Genomic DNA, 16,735 nt, shown 5'->3' with positions numbered 1-16,735 from the left:
TTGAAATAACTAACACACAAAGTGAATTATAAATCACTGCTTTGTCAAATTATAGGAGTTTATTTCTCAAATCGCCCTCCAGATAGCGTCCCGACCCAGAATGCATTTTGACAAGGTGGTCTTTGAAAAAGCGGCGCGGCTAATTCAAGATGGCGGAGATGGACCAGCTGTTAGATGAGAGTGAGTAACAACACAAATTCAAGGAGTTTTGTTTAGCAAATATGCAACATCCCCGTGGGTTTGAAACATGGTTTTGGTGATAAACTATTATTGTTGTTCATTTTGTGAATATCAAAAGTTTTGGACCGGATGAAAAATTCATTTTTAGACGTACTGAGATACCGGTATGTCCAAGTCAGCTAACGCTTGTTAGCGAGGTGGGCTAAGATAGCTAACGTTAACGTTGGAGTTGAGCAACTAACATTAGCCTAGCTGGGTAAACAAATAACGTTAGCTTAGCTAGGAGCTAACGTATGCTAACCTTAGTTCCTTTCCAAAATGATAACACGATTATCATGGCGTTTCTACGTATTGCCTAACTATACATGTTGACTAGTAGCTAACGGTTTTGCCGGGCATAGTTTGTGGGTCTTTCGTGACACCTTGGTTGATATTTAGCGCAGGTTAGTTGACGTTATGTCTCTGTAACGTGAACGCGTTGTGTATATTTTGGCAAGGTGGTGACGAGAAGCAAAGTTATTTGTGTAACGTTACTCATAGATCCAACACTCGTTTGATGCGATAGTTTATCTTGTGGCTATGAGTTAATGTAACGTTAGCTTGTCTATCTAACCGCTAATTGACTAAATTTGATCGGTCTTGCTTACGTTTTCGCTCAGCTTGACAGCTCAGATGGGGGTAGGCCTCGCTGACATCGCTAGCAACATTTAACTCGCCTGCTATCGATGATGCTTAAAGATCAGTTCAATAGAAGTGAGCAATTTACAAACATTTTCTTGTAGATAAAAAGAAGAAGAAGCAATGTTATTACGCCCGTTTGTAATTTCACAACACAGCTGCCTATTTTCGTCAGTGGCAGATTTACTAAAGTGTTTTGCAGCATTTTAGAGGCTTGTCTAACCACTGTTTATGCTGTCCCACTGGTGTACAAAAGCTTGATCTATTTCAAATGTATTTCATTTCAGGCTCTTCAGCAGAGGCACTTGTCAGTCTGAAAGGTATTGTACTAAGTGGACAATGTCTTGAATTTGTCTGTGTGTTGTCCTCTGTTAAAATAAAGAACTGAAGATTACCTATTTCAAGTGGTCAGAATTAAATCTTCATTGGATAAGAAAACTGTAATACCTAACATAATGACTTACACTGACAACCACACTACATTTCATATCATGCATAGAGCTACCCTATCCATATAATCTTGAGTTTAATAATTTATAATTATGTTTTATGCTGCTGCTGATGTTGAATCTGGGATATAGTGGGAAATGACCATTCATCCCATTAACCCCAAATGTTCTGCCTATGTCAGTTAAGATTAAGGTTTGTGTGTTGGAAGACTCACACACAACTCATATCCTTTCCAGTTTCACTTGAGGGAGGGGGGGTGGGCATTTGCTGTTGTTTGATTTGAGAATCATGTTTTTACTATGACATTTGAATGAGTATGAATCTGTTGTACTGGGCTCTTTTCTTGTTTTGTGTGCTAAGGCTATTTTGTTTTTCTTACAGAGGGCAGTTTGTCCAACACTCTGAATGAGAAGAACAGCCTCCCAAGAGCTCACAACACAAGAGGACGGCCTTCGTCCCTGACAATGGACACGGTGAGAGAAATGTCACTCCTTCAGTTGTGAAGATGAAACGGCAGATCATTCTAGATGGCAAAAATGTATTGGGTGTAAGAAAGAACAAACATTTTTGAGTCTCTACACATTCTTCATCATCTGTGTGGTGTCCATGGTTGAAGGATTTTGGCCATATTTGGCTTGAGGAAGAAATCATTTTTGAAAGCTTCACTTGTTGGCAGGCATATAAAGAAATTAATCTATGTTATGGTCACAGACATATGCAGCGTTTCATTTACTAATCAAAGTTGAAAATATCAACATGTTTGTCTTTCCAAAACATTTTTTTTTTATAATTTCACCACTTCTAGACTTTGTTTTGTCAGAGAATGGACACATTATTTTCACTAGCTTCGCAAATAGCCACCATCCCAAAGACAAAATAAAAAAGTGTTGGTATGCTTAGCTGCAGTATGGTGAGTTGTAATCAACCAATTTTTGAATTGATATCTTGTTTTTAATTGTTTCAATCGTAGAGTAATTTATGACAAATTAGCGGTTACTTTATCATGTACATCTGCTGTGCACATTTTGATAAGGATAACTAATGTGATTTTAGGAATATGCAGCAGGGCTGATTTATTTTCATAATTAAATTTGTTTCTATACATTTTAATTAGTAGTTCATCTTTCACTTTTTTCTTTTTTTTTAATCTGAGGTGGATTGTCTATTGCTCAGACTTCAAAGAGGTTCTTCTTTGATGTGTAATTATTGCTCTGATTGAATCACCGTCCATGAATGATCTTCTCAGCTGCGGTCTAAATTTGCAAAATGCTGCTTTCATCAGACTTGGCCCAGTTGTCATTTACCCAGTTGTCATTCATTGCTGTATTAATTGAGGAGCTTTAACATCACCTTACATGTACTTACACGCATGTTTGTCTGTCCAGCCCACGCGGAGTTCAAAGAGGAGCCGTTTGTTCCGGGAGGTGGAGGAGCAGCAGCCACAGCAGCGGGTCCCCTCCAGGTCCCCCAGGAGGAGCCAGAGGGTCAGCACCACACCACAGGTGAGGAGTACACACTGATGTCAGATTTAGCTTTACCTGTGACATGGCACAGTCACAGAAGAATGCAAAAAAACATTGTTGTTTGGTTGCACAGTTCAGAATGCAACGCCTCATGTAAGTGCTGCAACAAGCGCCTCTCACTTGTGTCTTCTTTAGTCATTCAAGATTTTAATTGTGGATATTTGACATGCTTACCAGCACTCTTCCAGAGAGTTCTAAGCATGTGCACAAAGCAGGAGAGGGGAAAAATGCTAGAATGCTAGGAGGGTTTTTGCCGGTGCACTGGACAGCATTTCATTACTACCCGATGATTTGACCGGGTGTTGTTTTTCATGTCTTTGCATTGCAGAAGTTTACTAATGTGGCAACACCAGATAAGAAAGCGTCTCAGAAAATTGGGCTGAGATTAAAAAACCTCCTCAAGTTACCCAAAGCTCACAAATGGTGCATCTACGAATGGTTCTATTCCAATATCGACAGGTAAGACCCCACTCCCACCAGGCCTCCAGAAGATTCATGGACACCGATTAGTTTCATGTAGACACGCACACAATGCAAGATAAGAAATCAGGGTGTCCAAAAGATGTCTGAACCTGCACTTTGACCTTGTGGCGTGCAGTCAATCGTCTGTCTATCACAAACCAATCCCATATGGATAAGTGTTGTTGCCTAACAAAATGTACTAGGGATGTCAACTGTTAACCAATCGTTTAAACATTAACCGTTTTTTTAATACTATCAGTTAATTAAAAAAAAGTTTGTTGCATCATGGTAAAAGGAAAATAAGCTATAAAACCTATTTCTTAAATACAACTCATGCAGGCGACATGCCGTGTAATTGTTTCTTCACATTTAATTGTGTCATCCTCTTCATTCAATTAAGTCTCCGCACCACGTGTTTGAGAATGGAGCAGCGTTAATTGACGATTGAAAATGATCAAGTTACTTTTTACTGTTAGAACACATTAGGCCATCAGATGAGGGGCGACATCTCGCCTGCCTAATGGCTTGGACCCGCAAAGTCTCAAATGCGCTCCTCATGTGAGCAGGCAGGCAGACACAGCATAGTGGTCAGTGTGCTGCAGCCTGGTGACAGGCAGGCAGTCCATCCACTGAAACACATGCTCCGCACCACAGAGGAAAACTTGTAATCGTGTTGCGCCAACTTCGCCACCCAGGGGAATGCATTAGGCTATACATAGTACATTTTAATCTCGTCTGTTAATGAGCATCGGTTGTCGGTCAGGGGGGTGGGGGGGAATCATTTTCGTGATCCCTAAAATGTAATATTGTTGCAATTTATTTCCCTTCCAGACCTCTCTTTGAGGGCGACAATGACTTCTGCCTGTGTCTGAAGGAGACTTTCCCCGACCTGAAAACCAGAAAGCTGACGCGGGTGGAGTGGGGAACAATCAGGAGACTGATGGGGAAACCACGGCGGTATGCTACATCACACTGGGCATTTGATGCCCCTCCACGGCACTTTCATTTATCTTTTTGTTTATATCAAGGCTGTCATTTTGAAGGATGTAGGAAGGAACTGTGTCAATGCGTGCATGAGCGCTTTGTGCTTCTGTATGTTTCACAACACGCTGTTCCTTCACACAAGGTGTTTTTGCGTAGAATCCAATGCCGATATATTTTGAACGACGCTGTGCTCCGTTTTCTGGTTCAGATGTTCGTCGGCATTCTTTTCTGAAGAGCGGACGGCACTGAGACAGAAGAGGCAGAAGATGCGGCTGCTGCAGCAGAGGAAACTGTCCGACGTGTCTCACTGCAAAGACCTTCCTGACGAAATCCCCCTGCCGCTCATCATAGGAACCAAAGTCACTGGTGAGATGACTGAAACAGACACACACCACTGTCAATAGTTACAACATCCTGCCAGCTGTGCTGAAAAGTCAGCTGACTATTGTCATTGCAACCAAATGACCTGCAACCAATTTGCTATTTGGTAGCTGATGCCTTCTTATCTAGCGCAATTTAGAATGAGTGCAACAGTAGAGTAAACTTACATTCCTAGATTACGAAAAGTATGAGCAACCAATAGTAAGGAATACATGGGTCAGACCCAGAGTGCTCTGACAATATTCTGTGACCACCGAATGATCAACTAAGATAAATTGCTCGTCCTCTCAAGTCCTGATCAAAAATGTTTTAATATCTTGCATGGTTTGGCTGATATTAGCCAGTGAAGTTTCTGGCTGGCATTATTACAAAATTAGCCATAAGTCAGTGACCATGAGTCAATCGTCACAAAACATCATGGTACATAATGTCATGTGTGGTTCAGTGGGCTATGGTGTGTACTTGGTGCAAGCACTTCCTGGGTTCTGGTCCAGGATCTTTGTCGCAGGTCATCCCCCTCTCTCCCAGTCTTTCCTGTCTCTCTACTGTGAACTGTCTGTCTTAAGGCAAAACATATCTGTTTTCTAATAGTCGTTTCCTCTCTGTTCACCAGCTCGACTCCGAGGTGTCCATGATGGCCTCTTCACAGGGCAGATTGATGCAGTGGACACCAGCGCTGCCACCTACCGTGTCACCTTTGACCGAAACGGCTTGGGCACACACACTGTGCCTGACTACGAAGTCCTGGTAAGATTTGTCTGTTGGCTTGCTATGTCCATAACCATGGTAACAGCTGCTCTGTGTATGGGGTAGAGATTATTTAGACATGTAATGACGTACACAAAATAATTTTTTTATGAGACTTAAGTCTTAAGCCTCTGTCACACTGTGCGATTTTGGGCTGTTCCAGATGAAAGATGACCAACATGAAAGAAACGTGGAGATATTTGTGGTCTTGGCTACAAAAACACTAGTCTGGTGTCGCGCAGTGAGAGAAGTTCAAAGACTGCCGTTGTCACAGTCTTGCGACAAAAGATAGCAAGACAAAATATGTCAGTATAGACACTAAATGCTAGTAGAGGCTAATAAATAGTTGACGTTGCCTCAAGCTCTCTCCCAAAATTGGCATCCCCATGTTGGCCTGTGTTCCCTATAGCCACGACCGGGTCCACATTCTCCTCCTCTTTGGATGTTTTTCCAGACGCATAAATCCCACTTTGCAGGAGCTCCATTCTTGCTAAACGTCATTGTTGACATTTCTACCAGACGACTGTGGCGGCGCACATTGATGCAACGTTTGGTTCTTGTGTATTGACTGCTGATTGACAGGTATTGACGGAGAGACGTGCATCATAACCTGCGAGCCAGTGGGTGTCGTCATCGTACGGTCTACACAGATCAAACCTGACGTCGTACCCAAGTTTATTAGATCCATGTCGCACAGTGTGGCCTGCAATAAACGTATAAGATTGCTAAAATCTTACAGTCTGAAGGCAGCTTAATAACTAAGAAGAAATGATCAAAATAAGGAATGAGGTAAAACGGCAAGAAGTTCAAATTTAAAGGGTCAAATCTGTAAAAGTCATGCTTAAGAGGTGTCTTGTAACAAAGGCTGCATCTAAACACAGGATGGGTGGCTAGACAACCTTCACGCTCACTGTATCAAAAGAATTTGATGTGTCTCCAACAAACTTAGCATCTAGTCATGATTGTGTTTTTCTTTCCAGAGCACCGAGCCCAACGAGACCATGCCCATTTCAGCCTTTGCCCAGAAGCACCGGGCTGCACGCTACCTACAGAACCTCATGACTCCGCCCAGAGGGGTTTACCAGTCCGCTACCACTCCTGTCCTCATGGTACCTTGACCAGCGTTTCTCTCAAACACACACACACACGCATGCATGACCTGGGTTAAGCAAAGCCGTTATCTATCTATTGAGTATGTGGGCTCTGTTTCAGGTTCTGTGTTCGGCCACAGCTAAGCCGTTTTACGTGCGATTGGGCTGAAACCTTCAGGGTGTGTAAAAGGGCACCCGTGCGGGTGACCTGACGGAGCCAGATTTTTTTAGGCTAATTAGCTAATGATGTGATGTCATCAGTGATGATGTCATAAGGGCGCGCACACACAAGGCATTGTGACAAGATTGGTCAGTGATGTCACACACAAGGAGGCATTGTGACAACAAGACTGATCAGTGATGTCATAGGGGGGGCACACACACAGATGATGTCATCAGTGATATCATAATGGAGCACACACACAAGGAAGCATTGTGACATCGCTGATGCAATAACATTTAGTGAGCAACACACACACCCGTGCGCCAATAGGGCAGGCGAGGCCACGCAGCGGGCAAGCCTAGTCATCGAGCGAGATGCCTAGTTATAAATATTTACTTTATTGTAATTTATTGTTTTTGAGTGCCAGATGGATGTGTTTCAGTGTAAGAAGGTAATGCCGAACAAATGATATGTAGATACATTTGTGTACTCTACCAGCTACCTGGGCAGGCAGCCAAAAATGATGCAAAAGTCCTCTTCTATTTTAAAAATCTAGTGCAAGTAGTGCGGTAAAAGTAAGAATTTGTGCCAGCCACTCTTGTGACCAAAAACATCTAAATCCCTGGGGGGGGGTTTAGCCTACTACTAATCAGCTGTTCAGGCAACGTCAGGTAAGTCGTCAAAGACACACAAAATAAAGACTAAACTGACTTGTAAGCTGAACAGTTTATTAGAATTATCTAGACTTCCTGTATTCTGCAGCTGTCTTTTGGAACAGTCTGCCCAGTGACCTGAAAATAGTGAACAGTGCTGATAGATTCAAGTCCAGCCTAAAGACATGGCTCAAAAGGGACTATAATTAGCCTAGACATTCAGTTAAATGCACTTTTACATGTTTTATGTGTCTATGTTATTATGTCTATGTGATGTGTTGTGATGTCATGTGTCTTTACGATGTCTGTACGATGCATGTCTGAACACTTGGTTCCCCTACCCCCCTACAAGGACCACAATGGAAATAAGCTCTGAGCTTTTTTGTGTCTATCCTTGGCAGTATCCCAGACTGTGCTTCTGTCACATGTTATTTATATATTGTCAAATAAAGTCATTCATTCATTCATTCAAGGAAGGAGTGGAAAAACCCTCACATGGACACAGGATCATAGTCAAGTGTATGATTAGTGGGTTCTCTGAGCACTGTGCTTCTGTCACTGTTTGGACATCAGTCAGTAAGGATGGGGCTTTAAAAACATTCACACCTCTTTCTCTTCATTGCTTATGAAGATGAATCACTCCATTGTCTTCCGTTTGATCACAGGACAACGACTCTCTCATGGGCCAATCTCCATGGAAGAACAAACTGCCCAGTGCCGAGGGAGACACACTGGGAGGGTTTCCTGTCAAGTTCCTGGTCCAAGTGGTAACTGCTTCCTGTATTGTGGAATACTGAAAGCTGACATTCCATCACTTCTGTCCTACTGTAGTCCCAACCGCTAAACTCTCCTCTTTTATCTTATCCATGTCAAGACGAGGCTGTCCAAGATACTCATGATCAAGAAGGAGCACATCAAGCGCTTGAGAGATATGAACACAGAGGCTGAGAAAATGGTACGATAATCTTCATTGTAATATATTCACTTTTGACGCAGAACACATTGGATATTACAGAGATGCGAGTGTCCAAATGCCAGGTAAGCTTGAACTAACTTTGTGTGTTTCTTTGTTCAGAAGTCATATTCGATGCCCATTGCCCCGGACTTACAAAGGCGCTTTGCCAACACAGTCATCGGGCTGGAGCAGCTCAATAAAGACCTCGACAAAGTGTTGAGCGAAGTCTTTCAGTTCTGCAGTGAGGTAAGTGGACGCACACAGTCATTTGTCATGTGTTCATGTTCTGTAGTCTGTACTTTACATGTTTTTCTTTCTTGCATCCCTGTCAGAAGCCTCGGATGTTTGTTAAATGTACACTTCCTTATCTGCCCATGACCGTTTCTTTCAAATGACTGACTGCCATGTCACTAAGCATCAGTTAAACATACTCAGCATAATTGGAATATCCTATACTTGCTCTTATAAATCAAATACAGTGCACTGGCCCTTTAAATCATACATTATTGCCTTAAGAGCTAAGCAGATTAGTGTGGGATATGTATGTTGTTGGGGCAGCGGTGTCTCAGGAAGTAGAGCGGTCCGGTCGCCCACTAATCGCTTTGGATAAAAGTTCCATCCCTGGCTCCTCCAGTCCGCACGTCGAAGTGTCCTTGGGCAAGACACTGAACCCCAAATTGCTCCCTATGGTTGTGCCAGTACCCTGCGTGGTAGCTTGCTGCCATCAGTGTATGAATGTGTGCGTGAATGTAGGGGCACATCCCACATTGTAAGGCGCTTTGGATAAAAGCTATATAAATGCAGTCCATTTACCAGTCCATAACTTCACCAATCTAAAAAAAAAAAAAAAAAATGAAGGCGAACATACTGAGGCATGTCTGTCTTTCCAGCTTGCTCCAGATCAGGCTCCAGCTGCCCATCCGACAGAGCTGCGGAAGCGATGTGAAGAGGAGGCCCAGGAGCTGGTGCAGCAGAGCCACTTCCTGAAGGATGGACAGCAGCTCGTGACCAACCCCAGCAACATACAGCTCGTATCACGGCTCACCACCCTGCTGGTGCAGGTCAAGGTAGAAGGATGTACTGTAGTACACACACTTAAGTTGCTACTCTCCAGTCGACATTCATTCTGTTTCAGATGCATTGTGATGCAACTGTTGGGAGCCGTTACATTTACTACAAATATCACATGCCTTGCATGCTCAACTGGCAGTTGGGCAATTGTGTGCTGCACCCCCGGCCCCCTTATAATTATAGTAGTGAGATTTTAATTCATGGGAATTTTTAAAGTCATTAATTTAACCAGTTTTTACTTTCCATTTTAAATTGTCGGTGATCAATATCTGCACATACGTTGGCAGCAGCATGAATGTATTAAGGATAAAGTGGGATGTTGATGTAACAGATTGCCGGTTCCCCTTTTTTAATGTATCCATTTCCCCTGGCTTTGTTGCAGTGTCTGGCAGACGGAGGTGACCTGAACTCATTTGAGTTCAAATCTCTAACTGACTCCCTTAATGACATCAAGTCATCAATAGACCCCTCCAACATCAGGTGAAGACACTTTACATTGCACAATGCACAGCCCACTCTATTGTACTCTCGTTTTATTGGATGACATGGCTGATGGTTATAAGTCTGTATAAAGGGTGTATCTGAGCTATATACAAGTTTATTTTCACAATCACTGAATCCAGTCTGCCGCTTAACTATTGAATATGAGGATGTATGTGTTTGATGACTGCCCCCTCTGTCTCTCCAGTTGCTTCCAGAACAATGTAGAGATCAACGTGGCCCACATCCAGAGTGGCCTAAGTCAGCTGGGAAATCTGCATGCATTTACTGCCAACAACACCAACGCAGTCTGAATGCCCGCATCATCCTCACCATACACAGGAGCATACACACAGATATGGGGGTGTGGTCTGTGAAAATGTCTTTTGAGATGGTGCTTTCAGCTGAACTATCTTAATGACTGCATAGAAAAAAAGCCCACATGGCCGTAGTGGACCCCTGTATTTGGACGTCCAAGTGAAACGGCCGAGAATTCTGTCCAGACTCCTGAAGCTTTATGGTGAAGATGGAGGATGGCGGATGTGGTTAGTGTGTTATCCACCAGTTTTTATTGTATGTCAATGTTCTGCGCACGCAACTGAACACAAACCTGAAAGAGTATCTATTGCTACAAACACTTCTCCAACTCCTGGCAGTTATCCTTTGGTTTCATGTGCCAAACATCAATCCTTGCAGTTTTTATAGTCCATATTTATTTTTTATTTGTTTTTGAGTAGGTGTGTGGTTACAAAACGATATTTTGCTATCTCTAAAGGTTCGCTCTGTAAGTGTGTTCCCTTTCTCTGCTGATAGTAAGCACAGGAGAGGCTAAAGAATGTTTTGTAAAATTGTTTATTGTAGATATTTGTACAATACCTCTGATTATTAGGACTATCGTCAACATTTCTGCTATGTATTCAGAAATGGCTTTTGTAATTTTGTGTGCACTGAGAAGAGATTTTGGTATTTTTTATAAAGGAGGACTCTGGAGTTCTGATGCCTTTTGACTCCCTAAACTTAAATAAGCTTTTCAAAATTTGGCATGGCTGTTGCTGCAACTTCACACTAAGCCTACATCACTGATGTAACCCTAAAGTCAAGACAAACGTTTTCCTAGAGAATCTCCACTTTCAGTTTTGTAAAGTTGTATATGAGAGTGCCTCAGGGCAAGTGTATATAAATGTTGCAGTCTTTTTATATTAAACATATGACAAAGCAAGATTTGGTCTTGGAAGTTTTGGTGCTTACAGTATTAACTGGTGCAAATGAAATTGTCAATGAAATGTTTATTAATATTTTATACAATAAATAAGCATTTTCTTTTTTAAGCAAACGTACAACAGTATACCAACTCTTATGATACATGCAGGGGATTGAAGTCACATAAAGTCACCAAAGCGAGCCATGTTCACGTTCACGTTCTCCCAGTCCGAGTCTGAGTCAGAAAAGTCCTGTCCCCCGGCGCCGTGGATCGGGGAGAAGTGGCTGAACGGATCCGCTGCAGCTCTCACCTGAGGATACTGGACCTGTGGGCACCCAGCATCCTTTGGTGACGACCTGCTGAAATTAATCTGGGTCGGGATGGGAGGGATAACAACTTTCATCTCTGGGCCGATGGTTTTGTTGGGTGGGAAGTTGTCATATTCCACCAGAACCTTTGGACCCTGGTTAGCCCTCAAGCTGGCGTGCACCTCGGCGTGATGCCCATTTTCCTTGGGGTAAAGATGGATGTTGCAGCAAGGGACCTTGACACTCAGCTCATCCTGTTTTTGCTGCTCAAGCTTCACGCTGGCTCCCTCCTTATCGTAGATGCAGGGGACAGGGGTGTGTTGGTAGATGCTCGGTTTGGTGGGTAGACTGGTCCTGTGCACGTCCTCTGCATTTTTGTGCAATGCAGGTTTGAAGCTGTCCTCCAGTGCATAACTTCCCATTCTGTGCGTCTCTGCACCGAGGTTATCGTAAACTGAAATAAAATGAAATATTAAAGTTAAATTTACATCTTGTTTCCAAATTGAGCTAGACCCAGTTTGCAGAGAGAATTACATGCATGTCAAATTATTCAAGTTCAAGGGAATCATTTTGACTGATGTAAAAAATTAAATAAAAAATTGTTGGCCAAACATGTCTTCTAATGGACCATAAATAAAATTACTAAATTATAAAACAAAAACAAATTGTGGGGAAAAAAACTACTGCCAACTCAAAACTAGAATACTAATAAACACTCTGAAAACTAAACTGTTAAATAGGCTAGAAGCCTAGAACAGAAATAAAGTAAAAAGCATGACTTGACCAACCTTGCTCTGGGCCCATCCTGCTTTGGAGCTGGGTAAAAGGTCCTGTTGGAGCGTTGCTGACTTTCATGGACACTGATGATCCAACTTGGCGACGAGACTTGGCCCTTCTGTTCTGGAACCACACCTGAAATTTGGAAAACAAGAAAATGATGAGGACGATTGAATTTGGGCACAAGTAAACAAATTGTGTAAATAAAAACTTCTAGACAATTATGCCTATACTAGTTCTTGAACAGGTTGGTGCAGTGACTACCATAAATTGAATCTGAACTACTTTACCTGGATTCTGGACTCGGGTAGACCAGTCAGAGCCTCCAGCCTCTCTCTCAGGTAGATATCTGGATATTTCGTGTCTGAGTAAACTTTCTCCAGCAGCTCGATCTGCTGCTGAGTGAAGTTGGTCCTCTTTCTTCTGTGGGTGAGCAGTGCCATGCATTTGTCCGTCCTCGGTAACGTTACCGAGTTTGTAGAGCTGAAGTAGGTTGCCGTGTCTGAGGCGCCATAATCTGCACAAAACAATGACATTATTGAATTTACACACATCCAGATTTTTGATAAAAGGTAATATAATGTAACGAGTAGTATTGCAAATTTCCGCTCTTCTTGTGGGGGATTAAGACAATATTAACAACATTAATTCTGAAATGAGTAAGAATCCCAACCTGTGTTGACCATGCTGTTGATGTTGATCTGCAGAGGCCCTTCGTGATACATCTGAAAGTGACTCGCGTTTCCTCCATGCACTGCAGACATGATGTGTTCACCTCCTTATCTCCAGCCTGTGAATGATCTTGTTCAGCCTGTGTGCCGGGCCTGTGGTCTTATATGGTCCCCCCGGCGTCCTGGATCAAAGCTGCTCCGGTGTGGATGTGTGAATGGGCGAGCCATCAGCCTCGGCTGGCACAGGAACAGCCGTGCATGTGGCCGCTTCAGACGTCTGCGCCACGGGCCGCCTGGAGGTGTGAAGGCCTGACACCCGGGACGGTGCACCGTGCGCTGGTCTCAGGTCGCTGTAAAGAGGTTCTAATGGAAGCTGCAAGCTCAATACACATCGCTAGAGAAAACATTTATCCGCTTTGGAATGGATGAATAAATAACGGACCAGTAGCCATCAAAGGGAGACGGGCTGAAAGCTGCCATTTCCTCCAGGGGCCCACATAGTTTTAGTGTAGTGAAGTTAAATGATATATATATATATATATATATTTTAATCTGCTGTTATTCAATCATCTCCCATGGTTCCCAGTTCCCACGGTCATGGAAAACCTGGTACAGTCAAGCAATTTCAGAATCTCGTTTTCCTGGCCTGGCAAAGTCAGTGAATTTGCCTAGTAGCTAAAATGCTTGAAAGTTTGGCAACCCTTTGTCTAGGAACCCTGTCCCTGTTTACTCTCTTTTGCAAATAATAACCATCATCATCATCATAATTTTATTACTGTAATATGAGCTGTAATAAAATGTTATATGCTATTATAGCCTAGGCCAGTGGTTCTCAAAGTGGGGTCCAGGGGCCCCCATCGTTCCAGGGGGTTGACATTAAAGATTTCAAAATGCAATTTATATCAGGGAATATTATATACTTTTGAAATCCCAACATTAATTTGCTGATGGCCTATTTCAAAATATATGTTGTCATAAAATATCGTGTAGGCCTATTTTATACCTAAATAGGCTATATTTACTTATACAGTATTTCCAAATAGCTTATAGGATTTATTATTCAAATTATTTTTTGTTTATATTTTCATGTACCTTGCTTACAGGATAGGCTATCCTGGATAGACTATATTATTCAGAATAAATCTATTTAAATATAATACACGTCAGAATAGCTCAAACTATGTGTGTAGGCTATTATCGTGTATACACCATATCACCAATATGTTTTTGCCTATAAGCTTTGATGATGCCATCTTACAGTTAGGCTCATTAGTCAAAGAGTGTTTTGTACATCCTCAAGTCTTCTGAAGTCTGTTTCTCTCAACACTCATAAAGGAAATGATGCATCCTACCCCATTCAATGGCAACAAAGTCAACCTCAATACACAAAGCTCAATTCAAAAGCATCCAGGAGTGGGCACTTGTTATTGAATGGCTTGCCTCCATTTGATTGAGAGGGGGTTCAAGTCAAGAGGTCAGGGCAGCCTGCAGCACAGACAGACAGGCTAATTTGCTCATATGCATTTGCACAAGATTTGCAGGAATAAGCCTTAGATCCCAGAAGTTAACACTTTTCACCCCCAACAATAAACACAATTCATTTTTACTTGACTGATTCAAGTAAAGTACTGATGACAGTGACTCTCTATAAGTGTTTAGTTTGAATGCATTTATGTTTGGACTCATATTCTAACACACTGGTTGTTGTGGGATGACATGACCATAATATTTCAGTGTATTTGACCGGTTAATAGTCATTTTCATTCATTCAGTTGTAACTGGGCTTGAGGCTTTGAGGAGTTGACTATGTTTGGCTAAATGAGTAGCCATAAGTCATTCAGGGTCTGAGTTAATCAAACTATCCTGCAAGATATTTAAACATAGACTTGATGAACATTAATGATTGTTTATTCCTATAGTAATTTCTCCTTGCATCTGTATGGGAATTACTATGGAGCAACAACTGTAGTCATTGTGTAATTTTACATTAAAGGAACACTCCGCCCATTTTCAACCAGCTTTGTATCATTAGAACATCAGTAGTATATCAGAAAACTGTAAACGGTTTTGAAGTCTGTCATTTAATTTGACAGTTATTGAGTGTTACTAACTCAAATTAATAACTCATTAACTCAAATCAACTCTCAATAACTGTCAAACTATTCATCATTCATCTAGTTTGACAGTTATTGAGAGTTGATTTGAGTTAATGAGTTATTAATTTGAGTTAGTGTGGACCAGTGATGTCACTGGTCCACACTTTAACACTCAATAACTGTCAAATTAAATGACAGACTTCAAAACCGTTTACAGTTTTCTGATATACTACTGATGTTCTAATGATACAAAGCTGGTTGAAAATGGGCAGAGTGTTCCTTTAAGGTATTCTTCTCCTATTGCGTGTGCTTCTATATAAAGGAATTTGCAGTTCACAGTTTGCTTTGTCTGTCTGAAGGCCCTAACTCCATTTAGCTGTTTCCTATGTGCACAGAGTGCTAACATCAGGCTACTCACGTTCCTGATCTTAATGGCCTGTGACACTTCTTCTGAGGCATGCTGATTGTAAAATGCACGGCCACCCAGCACACAACTAATGGACTATGAATATGTTGTTTCTACTTGATAAAACAGACATGCATTTAATTTAGTTCTAATTTGTTCATATATCCAATAATGATTGTCACATGACACTGTTTGATATTTTACTTAGATTAAAAGGAGAGGGCCGTTCTAAGTTGATTAATGCAGATATTGTGGTTCACAGGCTGCACTTTCAAACATCAAACAGTAAAACCACCTGGGGATTTGGACTGGCAATTTCCAGTACAAGGCAACTGCCTCTTTGTAGACAAAAAGGCATATTCACACCTTTAAAGGCAGCCCAGCCAGTGGCCACATATCCTTTTTGCCCACAGACAGACAGGGAAGCTATCCTCCAAAGTTTGCAGGGATATGTCAAAATGTCAACCATTTTATGAGTGCAGTGTTTGTATATTTGAAAGATCTTATAAAGGAACTACAAACATTGAACACAATGTGATTGCTCAGATAATAAAGCATTAAGTAGTGTAACCATGACTGTGAAGATATAATCCACTGGGTAAAATAGTCTATATTGATGGAAAACACTGGATTTAATCCAGTGTTTTCCATCAATATAGACTATTTTACCCACCATAGTCTACTTTTGCTCTCAAAGTGCAGATTGATGCATTTAACTTCCAGAGGGTCCGAGGTCTACCCACCACACAGTCTCACTAATGTGGGAATATTTAAGTCTGCCACGCATTTTATTTGGAAAGACAACAACCTGCATACAAAATACGAGGCAGACCACAAGTAGCCTACTGGCAAAAAGTGCAGAATCTGTTGAATAATCCAACACCTGTTTTGTGCTTGTTTTGATTCAGAACTAGCTTGCTTTGCTTTTTATTCTTTTGCTTGTGTATTTTCCAGATGTATTTATTTATTTGGCTTTTGTATTGTCTGGGATGAGAAAATGATGAAATTGACATTATGTTATAATTAGTTTATAAGCAATATGTATGTTAAATTGATTACAAAACATAATAGCCTACTGATTATATTTTACAGAAGATATGTACAGTAGGCTACAGATGACAAAAAAAATCACTTGCAGTATTAACTTATTGTAAATTAGTATCCTACAGTCTGAAAGCACATCTCAAACTTCAAATTACTCTACCAAAATACAAAACCTGTCAAGAATTGATTCAATTTGAGAACATGAAAATTGTCCCGAGACCTCAATGCTGTCACATCACAGGGATGATTGTCCTCAGTACATTAGTGTCTAGTCTAGTAGTGTGTGTGCGTGTGTGTGTGTGTGTGTGTGTGTGTGTGTGTGTGTGTGTGTGTGTGTGTGCGTGCGTGCGTGCGTGCGTGTGTGCGTGTGCGTCTGCGTGCACGTGTACGTGTGTGTGTGTGTGTGTGTGTGTG

At 41.7% G+C, this 16,735-nt stretch overlaps 2 protein-coding genes across 2 annotated transcripts; one reads left to right on the top strand and one right to left on the bottom strand.

The window, feature by feature from the left end:
- The first annotated feature begins 128 nt into the window (after positions 1–128).
- lin9 (lin-9 DREAM MuvB core complex component) lies at positions 129–11,001 on the top strand. The gene is made up of 15 exons (XM_083643530.1): positions 129–180; positions 1,146–1,178; positions 1,690–1,781; positions 2,694–2,810; positions 3,160–3,290; positions 4,125–4,250; positions 4,486–4,643; positions 5,272–5,405; positions 6,386–6,514; positions 7,978–8,079; positions 8,187–8,267; positions 8,388–8,513; positions 9,158–9,334; positions 9,721–9,818; positions 10,027–11,001. Exons 1-15 carry the CDS (start codon positions 150–152, stop codon positions 10,130–10,132), a joined length of 1,641 nt encoding a protein of 546 aa, XP_083499656.1. The 5' UTR covers positions 129–149; the 3' UTR covers positions 10,133–11,001.
- A 196-nt stretch (positions 11,002–11,197) lies between these two features.
- Positions 11,198–12,868, bottom strand: mixl1 (Mix paired-like homeobox; the record flags this gene model as incomplete). Its single annotated transcript, XM_083643034.1, has 4 exons — positions 11,198–11,781; positions 12,116–12,239; positions 12,395–12,621; positions 12,778–12,868. 4 exons carry the CDS (start codon positions 12,866–12,868, stop codon positions 11,198–11,200), a joined length of 1,026 nt encoding a protein of 341 aa, XP_083499160.1.
- Between the last annotated feature and the right edge of the window lie 3,867 nt (positions 12,869–16,735).

This window comes from Poromitra crassiceps (genome assembly GCF_964638095.1).
Source record: "Poromitra crassiceps genome assembly, chromosome: 9".
NCBI lineage: Eukaryota > Metazoa > Chordata > Actinopteri > Beryciformes > Melamphaidae > Poromitra > Poromitra crassiceps.
Note: the sequence above shows the minus strand (reverse complement) of the source record. Positions and strands in the feature narration are given on the sequence as shown.